The sequence below is a fragment of the Mastigoproctus giganteus genome, chromosome 5 (assembly GCF_048544385.1).
Source record: "Mastigoproctus giganteus isolate SK-2022 chromosome 5, ASM4854438v1, whole genome shotgun sequence".
In the NCBI taxonomy this organism is placed as follows: domain Eukaryota; kingdom Metazoa; phylum Arthropoda; class Arachnida; order Uropygi; family Thelyphonidae; genus Mastigoproctus; species Mastigoproctus giganteus.
This window is the reverse complement of record NC_143579.1, coordinates 77042517-77056344: the sequence shown is the minus strand read 5'-3', so window position 1 is coordinate 77056344 and position 13828 is coordinate 77042517. Positions and strand designations below refer to the sequence as shown.

Here is a 13828-nt window from a genome sequence, read left to right as displayed (position 1 = left end):
GTCATGTGACTTGCAACGCTGTGGGATAGACCATTTGTGTGCACAGCAGGGGTGTACCTAATAAAGTGGCAGCACAGTGTATATCTGCGTGACATCATGTCTCTGCCCTACAATGTCTGCATTTGATGACTTAATCAGTACTTCAGATTCATCAAGTTTATTTACAATGTACTATTAATGTAATGTAAAGGTAAATAATGAATGTAAAAAATGAAATATTAATGAATGTAAAAAATGAAAAATTAATGAATAATGATTAATGTATAAACAATGTACATGCAAGTATACCTGCATCTGTTCTTACTCTTAGTTACCCTAACAGAGCCAATATATTTCCTTGTTCCATGATGATCCACAGCAAGCCTTGAAATCCTCAGTACCTTGCTTTCTGGGCTGCTGCATGTTCCAGAAGAAGCAGTGCAGGAATCACCTTCACTTTTGCCTGTAAGTCTGATTAATCTATTAGTCTGTGTATGCAGAACAACTGTACACACATATAGATTGAGCCAGTAAATAAGAATGTCTTATAAATGGGGATTTTAATTTTCTAGGTATTGACTGGAATTAGTGGGTTGGTCACTCCAGAGCAAACCTTTTGTGGATTTATTAAATGACTATTTTCTACACCAGCACGTTAGAGAGGCAACAAGAGGAACATTATATTCATTAACTGAGGCATATGATGCAAGAAAGAAATCATATAGAACATCAGCCAAAAAAAAAAACCTACCCATTTCACCCATCCGGTCACTCCAAATGTTTGTCTAGTTCATCCTTAAATTTATTTAAGCTATCAACTTCAAAAACAACAGATGGAAGTCTCCTCCAGCAATCAACTACCTGCTGGCTAAAGGCAAACTTCCACACATCTATTCTACAACTGTCTTTCCTTGATTTGAATCTGTGCCCCCTCAGAATCTTAATCTGAGCAATTAGAAGTAGAGTGAAACTTCCCTTTAACGGACAGCCATGGGGAACGAGAACGTGTCCGTTAGAGAGAAGTGTCCGCTAACAAGAAGTCTGAGGGAGAAAAAAAAAAGAAAGAAAGAAAAATCGTTAAACGTTTAATGTAAAATTAAATTAAAATATATACAGATTTTGAACAATATTTTTGTAAATAATATACAATTACATACACAAGAGATAAAGAAAAATCGTTAAACGTTTAATGTAAAATTAAATTAAATTATATACAGATTTTGCACAATATTTTTGTAAATAATATACATACAATTGTACGATGCATATTATGACTTTATCTTAAGAAAAATACATACAGTAATCACTTATTTTCTTCCGGCTGATAATTTTGTTTTCAACATTTGTTTGGAGTGAAGAAACCATCGAAAGTCCTTCAGTATCTTCTTCAGTGGCGAAAAACATTTTTAAACAATTGATTTGTATGAGCACTTCTATTTTCATCGGTGGTTAGTCGTTAATATGTTCTTTGACAGAATGACCTCCTTCAATTTCTTCATCCTCATGAGGAACTTCTCAAAAAATATCGATGATAATGTCGTTGATATCTAGAGCACAATCTTCTGTATTAGGTTCGAGTCTATATCTTTGTAGCCAGGGTCATTTGTAGCGGACGTATAGTACATTATCAATAGATGTTGAAGTTCTTGTTCTTCTTGGTGCTCCACATTGCTGTTCACAACTTCAATTTTTGCGTTTGAGAAGCCAGATTTTACAAAACAGTTCACGACAGTTTGTTTTCTAACTGCGTTTACTGAAGAGGAAATCCATTGAATCGCATCTAGGATGCTGAGTTTCTTTGCAAGGTCACTCGCACATGTTACATCGTTCATGTTTGCAATGAGATGTCTTAAAACACGTTTTCTGTAGTGAAGTTTAAAATTTTTTATTATCCCTTGATCCAAGGGCTGACACTCTGCAGATGTGTTTGGTGGCAGAAAAACTATTTGAATGTTGGACAATTCAATGTGTGGGTGAGATGCAGCATTATCCATGAAAAGAATAATTTTTCTGTTTTGACGAATCATGTTTTGGTTAAAGTGACTTATCCATTCGCTCATGATATCTCGTGTCATCCACGCTTTTTTATTAGACTTCCAATAAACATTCAAAAGATTCAACTTTATGCCCTTGAAACAACAAGGATTTTGTGGTTTTCCTATAACAAGAGGTTTTCAAAGTCTCCCAGCATATTTGTACACAATAGTACAGTCAAGCGTTCCTTAGAAATTTTTCCGCCCTGGCACTTTTCGTTTTTTAGACTCATTGTTTTTTCAGGAAGAGCTTTAAAAAACAACCCTGTTTCGTCACAGTTGTAAATATCCTTAGCTTCAAAATCACGACATAAATCTTCCAATTTGACAGTCCACTCTGTTACAACCCCAGTATCAACAGATCCACCTTCGCCACTTACGGTTTTCAAAGAAATTTTATGCCGAGTTTTGAACTTGTCTAGCCATCCCACAGAAGCTTTGAACTCATTTACTCCCATAGATTTCGCAATCTCCAAAGCCTTTTCCCTAATAATAGGCCCATTAATGGGAATTTTTTTAGCACGTGTGCGACAAAACCACTCATACGTAACATTGTCAATTTGAAGTCCAACGGTTTTCGGGAATGATTTTTGAACCTGATCATTTACGTGTTTCCAAAATTGTTCGAGCAGTTCATTTTTTTTTTTATTTAGGATGTCGCTTACCTGCGTCTTCCTGATTTTGAATCTTGCAGCGAGATTGCGAACACTATTTTTTTTGCCAATCATACACATTAATGAGTTCGACTTTATCTTTTAAAGTTAAATGTTTACGAGAAGACTTTGTGCACTTCACAAGACACTGAACAAAACTGAAAATTGAAACTCAAAAGACGAAAGGCTGACAACCCCCCCCGCCCCGCACACACCGAATTCATCAGAAGTTTTACACGTGTCTTAAAATTCTTGAAAAATGGTTTAGAACCGTGATGTAAACCTTGATAAAATTCAGAGAATCGGAAATAGAAAATAAACACACGATTGAGGCAATACGTGGAAGAAACGTTCCTAGAAAAAGGGCTGTGAGCTCGCCCACTGTCCGTTATGGGGAGATCAAATTAAGTGCTAATCTAAACGAAACAGTGCAGATTGCCTGTCCACGTCCGTTACAGAGAATGCCCACTAGACAGAAGCTGAAAACACGTTAAAACCAATAGAGGAGAGTTGGGGAATTTGAAAATATCCGTTGTAGAGAGATATCCGTTAAAGAGAGGTGTTCGTTAGGAGAAGTTTCACTGTATTTTATTTTCAGGATTGAGCCTGCTCAAACCATTCAAGGCCTTGTACACCTCAATCACATCACCTCGCTAGTGCCTAGTCTCCAGATGCTGCAACTTACAGAATTTAAGCCTCTCCTGGTAAGAGAACCCCTTTGTTCCTCTCACCAATCTTGTTGACCTCTGTACATGTTCTAGACTCTACATTGTTCCTAAAATGAGGCCTCCAGACCTGTATGCAGGACTCAAGGTGTGGCCTGACCACTGCCTTATACAAAGGAATAATCACCTCTTTGTCTGTGCTAACAAAATTCCTACATATCTTTGACAAAACTCCATGACCTGCTTTGGCAGCCCTTCTGCACTACTCAGAGAACTTCACATCTGACTAGGTCAGATATGAAGATAATCAGATAATCTTCATATCTGACTAGGTCAGATAATCACCCCTAGGTCTTTTTTATTCTCCACCTCCCTGAATGTAATACCACACAATTGGTATGTTTCTCTTGGGTTACTGCTACCCATATGCAGTACTTTGCATTTGTCAATATTAAAATTCAGTTTCCACTTCTCAGCCCATCTACCTAACTTTTCTAGATCTTGTTGCAGTAGCATACTGTCTTTACTGTCATTAACCACTCTGCCAGCCTTTGTATCCTCTACAAACTTGCACATTAAACCTGATATTCCTTCATCAATATCATTAATAAATACACAAAACAACAATAGGCCTAGCACCGAACCCTTGTAGACTCCATTAACATTAGTCCACATAGAGCAGTGTCAAATTTTTTACCACTCTCTGCCATCTCACACTCAACCATCCTTTACCAATGCAGCAACTTGCCCTTAATGCCATACTGCTGCAATATTTACAGCAGTCTTCCATGTGCAACAGTATCAAAAGCTTTCCTCAAATACAAGTATATGATATCAAAATTATTTTTTTTGCATCCAGTTCCTCTGTCACCACATCATAGCATCCAATCAAATTGGTCAGATAAGACTTCCCCTTAACAAACCCATGCTGTGTCTGAACTATTACTGCATCATTTCTTTAACCAGTGATTCCATTATTTTCCCTGGAACAGAAATTAAACTAACAGGCTTTATTAATTATTTACGTCACCCTTTGAACCCCCTTTGTGAATTGGGGATACATTTGCGCATTTCTAGTCCATAGGGATCTCCCCTGAATCCAAGGATGCTCTCATAATTATGGCTAAGGGTGTGCTTACTTCCCTTGCTGCCTCCTACAATATAACTGGATAGATTCCATCTGCCTCAGATGCCTTAACTTCTACAATTTCTACTCCACTTGGTTCTCCGTTATTACAAAATCATTTAGCTTCCTGTTAGAGTTTAGTAAACTTCTGTCCTCCCCTTCCTTACAGAATTCCTCATGTGTGAATGTATATGCAAAATACTCATTCAGTTTGTCAGCTATCTGTGTAGGATCATCAACAGTCAAACCACCAACATCAAGTGGACCAATCTGATTCATCCACTTCCTTCTAGAGTTTACATAAGTAAAAAAGTCTTTGTTGTTTTTCTTTGCATCCTTTGACAAGGATTTCTTGTAATCAGCCTTCGTCTGCCTAACCTCCTTTGTGACTTGATTACAGACTAGCTTATATCTGCCATAGGCTTCTGTGTCACCTGATAATTTATATGCATCCCACGCATTTTTCTTCTCTGCCACGAGCCTCATTAGTTCATCTGACATCCATTTAGGTCTAAATCTTGAACCATATTTCTTAGTTGGAATGTAAAGTCTAGTAGCTTCCAAGATTAATTCCTTGAAGGCTTCCCATTTAGAATTCACAATTTTTAACATTAGTTGAACCCACTGTATAGAATTTAAATACTGCCTGAGACCACTGTAGTCACCGTTATCTTTGATGGTAGTTACATCTTTAAGTAAATCCCACATCAGTTGCTGTTGTTATTTGGTTTTTAGGAGCATTAGCAACTAAGGCCATATTGCTCCTGGGAAATGCGGTGGTCATTCCCTGACCTTTCCGCATCCTCCGTATTTGGTGGTCACGGGCTCGAACCCCAGTCTAATCAAGAAGCGTGTGCTATGCAGTGCTGCTCCTGCCCACCTGGCTACGGAGGCACCTCCCACATCAGTAGATTTTGATCACTGTCACCTAGTGGTTCCTTTATCTGCAAATTCCAAATGCATGAATCATCACTGCTGATGATCTGATCAAGAGTATTACTCCCTGTGGTGGCCCCTTGAACATTTTGCTGTATAAAACAATAATTCCACAAAAGTCTTGATAGCGTGCGAGTGATAAACCCACAAGTTCCAGTCAATACCCAGAAAGTTAAAATCCCCCATTACAAGATATTCTGATTTACTGGTCCAACTCTATTTCTCTGCACAATTGTTCGTCGTACTCATCGGTCATTAGGCCTACAACACACTCCTACTCTTGTTTTCCCTTTCCTAGTGTTTATGTCACACCAAACTTACTCAACATTGCACTGTCCACCCATGTCAACTGGATGCACTTTGTTAGATTTTATTGTGTCTTAATTAACAGCATAATCCCTCCTCCCTTCCTACCCTCTCTATCCTTTCTGTACACATTGTACTCACCAAATTCCAATTCTGCACTGCTTATACCTGTGCAACACCATATCTCTGATATCCCAACGTCTGCCTTATAGGCCTTGATTAGCACTTCAAATTCATCAAATTTATTTACTATACTTCTAGCATCGGCGTACATGCAAGTATACATGCACCTGTTCTTATTCTTAGTTACCCTAACAATGCCCACGTATTTACTTGTTCCATGATAATTCCCAGCAGCTCTTGAAATCCCCAGCAACTTGCTCTCAAGGTTGCTGCTCATTACAATAGAAGCAGTGCAAGAATCACTTTTGTTCCTCTGCCTGTGGCTACTGTTTATCTTTTAGTCTGTGAATCTCCACAAGCTAGCAGTTTTCTAACCCACCTAACACTGCAGCGATAGCATCAGCAAATATTCTTGGACCTTTTCTATTTAAGTGTACTCCATCCCTGTAGAAGCAGTCTCTCCTGTTATCAAGCACAAACCATGCTGAAAAAATTCTATCCCATGAGCCTTGCCCAATCTCTCCAGGGGGGTCAAATTGATTGACAAGTTTCTCATCATATACTCCCTTGTATCATGTCTTCGCAGAATTGCAGACACTTTCAAATTTAACCTAGCTTGCAATTTTTTTTTTCAACATTGACCTGCACTTAATTAAATCTGCAGATCTCTTACTCTTAAGGTGGCAATATGTTCAACAATATCACCTTTTGTACCCTTACAAGATATCTGCTCTACAATGTCATCAACTTTTGCTCCAGGCAGACATACTCTGGTCCACCTATACTTTTTTCATAATATATTGCCCATCTCCCTGAAAATAGAGTCACCAACAATAACTAGTTCCTGTGTGACCAGCACATTCTGCCTTGGAGATTGCCACTCTGTTGCCTGATGCACAGGAATGAGCGCTGGCATTGAGTTGAGCAGCTGAGAGCTTGATGGGCCCCTCTTATTAATTTCCTCTAGGGCATCCACTCTAGACTTGAAACTGTCATAGACAACCATCAGAATGCTGAGTTGGTGTCTAATTTCCTCACAGTGTCTGCACTTAGCACACACACAGACATCCTCCTTGGCTAGATTATGTACTGTTCTAAACAAGTGTGCAAACATTTCACATTTCATGCAATTTTTTAGACTGTGATACATTGGAGAATTGCCTCCTTTGGTTCTCCCTGGAGGCACAGCACTCTGGCTAATCTGTGAGCGTTGCTTTGTTCCTCTAGTCTGGATTACAATTTAATCAACAATGAGATTTAATAAGATTAATAAATTTTAATGATTAATTGATAATACTATACTATACTAACAGATTTCTAATACAGTGCTATGTGTTTCACTATCTAGTTTTACGTTAAACCTTCTAGTTAGTTCGGGATATACGCTATGCTATTCCATATCATATAACAATGGGGGCAAGTTAAGAATGGTAAAATCTATGGACACTAAGCATTAACTTTTAAAATTCAAAATAAATCAAGGAGCTTGACTAAGACTATAAGCTTCTTATAGAAAATAATTTAATATAACAATTAAGTCAATAAAATGGCTAAATACAATTAAAAACTTAGCATTCGGCGGAGCTGCAAAATCTTGTCCAACACGTGGATACACTTGTACCCCCATGAAAAGGTGTTAAAAAATGATCTCTTGATTTTATTATCAGCAGTGTATCTCAAAAGGAATTTGCTTTTGAAAAGGAGAATACAGTGGTCTTATACAGTTTAAATTCCTTTTAGTGTGACCAACTGATGTTACTAACTGCAAATTCTAAATCGAAAGCCATCAGCTGAATGTGAATGGCATTCTTTCTCTTGCTGAGGCTACACACATGAGGGGACATAAATTTAAGTTGAGGAAGGATGGTTGCAGGATAGATTTGTGGAAGTCTGCCCTCAACCTGAGGGTGGTTGACTGCTGAACAAGCTTCCAACTGATGTTGTGGAAGTGTTTTTTTTTTTTTTGGCTGACGAAAAAAAAAAAGTTTTTTTTTTTTTTTTGGCTGATGCTATATAACCTTTGTTTCTTGCATCATTTGCAACCACTACTTCTCTTATAACTCATTTGGCCTATAGATCCCTCCTAATATCAAATTAATTTTTCCTTTTTTAAGTGTTTCGCTTTTTCATTTCGATTTCCTTTTTTACATTCCATTTTTTTTATTTTCTTGTCACACCAAACTGACTCAACATTGCACTGGCCATCCACTGCCTTAATTCGATATGCTTCTTAACCAACATGTCTCTCCTGTTGCAAAGGAGCACAGACTTGCCTGTACTTAACTCCGCTTGATGGTAAACAGCGGAAGGTAACCAACTGCAACGTTCCTGGATTTTTGGATTACTACAAGACTTTCAACATGGATTTTGGACATCTACAGATGAAGGAAACTCTCAGGTAAGAGTATTTTTGTTGATTGTTTGTTATAATTTTTTGACTTCTGACGTGTTGTAGTGCGGCACGAACCTGCTGTGATAAATTCTGATTTTTTAATCATTCAGAGGCCTAATAGTTTTGGATACATTAGCTTTAAAAATAGCCATACATGCATTAATTTTAATGGGGAACTTGGATATAAGTCCAAATTAGATTTATTTTCGTATTTCAACCATGTTTCTTTGTGGTTGAAATATGTAATCCTCATTCTCTTTAATCAATCAGTTGGAGAAACAAGAACTATCCCATATAACCCTTGAAGCTTTTAATAATGCTCATGTCCATTGTCTGCAAAACACAGATTGCATTTGGAGACAAAACAACACCAGTTTTAGATTAGATAAATCCTGCAAGTGAGGATGCCCTGAACAGTCTACCAGATTAAAATTTCTCCTAACTTGTTGCACTTATTTATTGTTGAAAAATATCAGAAGTCATCCATGCCTTCTTATTAGCTGCATATTCAATGGGAAGCTTCTTTGTTTTTTAAGCAGCATGGCTTTCATGATTTTTCAATAAAAACAGTTTTTTCTGTCAGTTCAAGTCATGTTAATATTAAAACCATTAAGCAGTTCTTAGGCCTTTTGCCACCAACAGTTTTCATCAAAGCATCACATTATAAAATACTACAGTTCTGTGGGTGTTGCAGCATTAATATTGCAGGGGTATTCTTCTATCCACACATTTTTCATCCATTCATTTTCCATTTTATAATTTGTTGATGTCCTATCAACACTATGTCCAATTCTCCACTAACTACTGCATAAACAATGTTATGCCAATTTAAAATTATCAAGTTATCCATTATTACATGTGTAATTCTTGTGCCTTAACCGTTTTGCAAATTTTTCTGCCTGTACCTTTAAAATGATTATTTCGGAAACCAGCATTCCTCTGCCTTAAACCATTACAGCAGAGCTTAATCAACACTACTTTTTCTCATTTTCTTGTTTGTGGTGAAGTTGTTTTCTAGTGCAGATAAAATTGCTTCTATTCTCCCACAGAATTCTCCGAGAAGTGCAGATAGGCTAGAACAGCTCATGGGATTGTCAATGATATAAAGGAACTTTGTCAGTAGGGACAAGGAGGTGGTTATCCCATTGTTAGGCCACATACTGATTATTACAGGTCTGAAGCAAGAAGGATGTGGATTTCTTGGAATCAGTGCTGAGACGGACAACTAGATTAGTCAGGAACTGACTAATCTAGTTGTCTTTCTCAGGGATATGCCTACCACAAAAGACAAAGACAAAGGGATATGCCTACCACAAAAGACTTCAGTTCTGTAAATTGCAGAGCTTGGAATAGGCACTTTCGAGAAGGCTTGATTGAAATGTTTAAGGCTCAACGTAATGATTAAATATTCTTACTCTTTCTTGGACAAAACAAACATACAAGAGGAAAAACTTAAATTGAAAAAGAAAGGCTGCAGAATAGATCTGCAAAAATTTGCTTTCAGCCAAGAGCAATTAACTGCTAGAAAACTATAATCTGGTGTTGTGAAATTGAGCAGTTCGAAAAATTTAAGGAAAAATTAGATATATTATTAGAGGACATAGATAGATTAGGTGGACAGTATGTGTGTGGTTTTTTTTTTTTTTTTTTTTTGGCTGATGCTGTATAAACTTGCTTTCTTGCATGATTTGCCATTAACATTAATAACCTTGTCACATTTCATACATCAGCAGTGAAATACTATACTAGGATCTGAAATGCCTCACCATAAGTAATTCAGCGTATTCAGCTTGTTAACACAACTGGAGTCAGAACTGGCTAATGATATGTGCATATCATGTTTTCAAGACACCATTCATTTCAATGCCAAAAGTAATTAATAAATGCTTGCTACACTGAAATCATTGCCTGAGTCTTTATGTTAGCATAAAACACATGGCTGTTACAATTGAATAGGTTCACTAGTTGGTATTCATCCTACTGATGAAGTAGCTATCCTCTTGCTATGTCTTAGCTGTACTAGCAAGGAAAAATACTTAGGTACCAGTGTTACATTCTAAATGTCCATTTTTGTTGAATTTAACATCAGATTGTTACTTTAGATCTGTCTCCCCCCCCTCCAAGACATGCAATTAAAATTATGGAACCACAGAAAAGTTCATTGAACTGTTGTGTGCTTCAGTCATCTTTCAGTCTAGGCACGCAACACTCAGCTTCCTTATTTCTCTGGAGAGTTTCTCATCATCTTACTCTAACCTACTCCAGATTATGACAATATACACAATTGATTAGATTACTATGATTCTTAAATAATGATTTAATCTACTGAGGTAAGTTAAAATTGCATATACCTGCCTAATGGTTAGAATATCATTTAGTCAAGTATTATTAAATATATTTAAATATCAAACCTTTGTTCTTGCTTTTAAAGACTCTTTCCCATTCTCATTTGCAATTTTGTTTCCCTTTGCTTTCTGCTTTTGGCACCAAGGAATGTGACGTTCTGCTGCACCTTGATTAAAGTTACGTCCACATGCAGGACATTCAACATAACCTAGTAATTTCAACGTATCATAATTTCAACATTCAACATATCACAAGTCAAACATTCAGAATTTTATGTTCAGTTTCTTTTCTATTATAAACTAGTATAAATTTCCATTAAAAGAACAGACAGTAACTGATTAATTAAATCAATGCAATTAGAAAAAATCAAACGAGAAGAAAAATTTTTGTGCAAAGATTTGGACATAGCTATATGAGATTAAAATTAAGGAAGTAAACTTATTTTGAAAGTTGTGTACATTTCTGTATTCAATTTCTGTCTTGGAGGCAATTTGATCCCTCCAGTGATTATGATTTCTTCACATAAAGGTTTGGACTTATGCTTACATTAGAGATGACATTGCAATTATTGTTTTAATATAAACAGCATAACCAAAAGGTGAATTTGCTCTTTACTTAAAACTCAAGGCAACAGTGGATAACTAGCTGATTCATTTTTTTGGAGATGCTATTTATATTAATATTCACAATTTAGCTCAACTTGTGGATAATAGGATTGTTTCTAATGTCCGTATATGAATCTTCGTATACTGGCCCAAAGTCAATCTCTCACACTGGAAGGACCAAAGTGTTCTTAAGACAAATGTGTATAAATTTCAAATTATTTCAATTCTTGTGTTGAAATATAATCCTGCAACTTTTATACTATACATGCTTCGTCATCATATAAAATTAATGTAATGGATTTAAACCTAAAAAAAAAAAGTTAAATAATGAACGTATCTAGTGATAGCTTTCATTAATTAAAGAATGCACATTTTAACTAATGAAAGAAAAATAAATAAATAAATTTAATCAGAATTTAAGCTGCTAATGTCATGACAATGTGAGGTCATTCATTAACTTTATTAACCTGTTGGATTTACCACATATATAAGTATGGCAGTGAAAATAATGTTATGTTTTTTCTGTCTTTATTGCCAGGGGACCATACTGTTCTACCTATGACAATGACAGAGCTTAGGCTCTTCAGAAACAACTATGTTTAGCCAAGTCAACCAAAAGTTACTAATATCATTTTTAATCAAATAGCATTACCAAGAAGGTGAGTCCATTATTCATTAAAAACTCAAAAAAGCAATACTGTGACTGGTTTCAAAACACCTGCAAGGTCATGACTTGGAGAGCGAATGCAACAATGATAAATTACTTGACTTGATGTCTATTCTACACTGTATTCTCACAGAACTGAGAACTTCAGAAGCTATTAAGTTAAAATGAAGATAAAAAAAATCTAAATATATTAGATTTAAATACAAGTCTGGAAAAGTTGTCTCCGGATGCCTCTGGGCATGCTAACTCAAGCAAACAAAACTAGCAAACTATCATACCATCAATGAAAATCAAGCTTAATAATTTAAAGTCTAAACTCACTCAATTTAATAACATGGTGCCGGCCTCCTTACTTCTGTAATACAAACTAGCTAATACAAACTACTACTGCGATACACAAGCTAACTCTCCAAACAGTCTCACTCAGTTGCTGAAGCTTCAATTTTACCAGGAATTCTGGTAAACTGCAGTTTTACTTCATTCGGAAAGGAAATTACCATTCGGCAATTCCTTCCCAAGAAACTTGCAATTTTCTGATCACTAACACTTCACCCCAGGCGAAAGATTATTCCTCTAAAGAATGGTTTTTACATTTTTAAATGGTTGAAAAAAAATCAAAAAATGATATTTCGTAACAACGTGAAAATTTTATGAAATTAAAATGTCAGTGTCCATGAATCAAGTTTTATTGGAACATAGCTACACTCATTCGTTTACATATTGTCTATGGCTGCTATCGCGCTACAACAGCAAAGTGGAGTAGTTGCGACAGAAACCATATGTGGTGCTCTCATCGCTTTGCACTGCACTACAAATCACAGTGACACAGTGATAACTTGACAGCATTTTGAGTGTGACGTGTTTCACAGTACCACAACATTTTATTTTTATTACGAGTGTGTATCCATGTCAAAACAAGAAAAGAAGAGAAAACGATATGCAACAATAATATAGCGGTGCTAAAAGAATACAATATATGTCAACATTACCAAACTAAGCACTCATCACAATATTCCCAACTCACAGGAAAGCAATGGTCAGAAAAATTAGAAAATTTAAAACAGAATATCTCATTACAGCAGAATTTCTTCGCAAAAATAAAAATGAGGCTGCACCAAAATAAGTTTCCAAGTGGCTCATTCATTAGGCAAGCAAGGAAAGCTATTTACTGATGGTGAGTTAATTAAATCATGTTTGATTGCAGCAGCCGAAGAAATGTGTCCAGATAAAATAAACTTGTTTAAGACTATTAGCTTTTGGCAAGAACAGTTGCTCGAAGAGTTGAGGACATTGGGGGGCAACATCAATAGTCAATTAAAAAACAAGGCAAATGATTTCAAGTGGTTTTCCTTGGCTTTTGATGAGTTGACAGATGTTTCTGATACTGCTCAGTTGTTGTTGTTTATTCGAGGAGTCAATGCCGAGTTCAAAGTAACTGAAGAATTAGTCTCTATGAATAGTCTTGCGTGGAACAACTAGAGGCGAGAATATTTTCGAATAAGTTGAGAAAACACTAATTCGGTACAATCTGAAGTGGAATCTGCTAAGATGTGTTACAACTGATGGGGTAAAAATATGCATGGAGCAGGAAAAGGCTTAGTTGAACAAATTTACAAATCTTGTGAAAATGCAAGATGTTAATATAAAGCCTATGGTTATTCATTGTATTATTCATCAGCAGGACTCTGTGGAAAATATATGAATCTATCATGTGTCATTGAACCAGTAGTGTCAACGGTGAATTTCATTCACACTCATGGACTTAACTATTGTCATTTCTGTGATTTTTGTCAGAAATAGAAGCTGAATATCCTGACTTGCCCTACCACACAGCAGTTTGATGGCTTAGCAGCAGTAAAGTTTTATTGCAATTTTTTGAGATTGGGGCTGAGATTGAAATTTTTCAGAACGAGAAAAACCGCCCTCAACCACTGTTATCAAACATTGAATGGCTTTGGAAATTAGCTTTTGCTGCAGACTTGATAATGTATCTTAAC

At 36.2% G+C, this 13828-nt stretch overlaps 1 protein-coding gene across 1 annotated transcript in view; it reads right to left on the bottom strand.

Annotated features, from left to right (window-relative positions):
- LOC150085507 (uncharacterized) overlaps window positions 1-13828 on the bottom strand; it is a 166610-nt gene that overhangs the window by 86194 nt on the left and 66588 nt on the right. The window contains exon 5 of the mRNA XM_090374585.1: window positions 10625-10767. Within this exon, the coding sequence (XP_090230711.1) occupies window positions 10625-10767 (143 nt within the window). The remainder of the gene's footprint in view (window positions 1-10624; window positions 10768-13828) is intronic.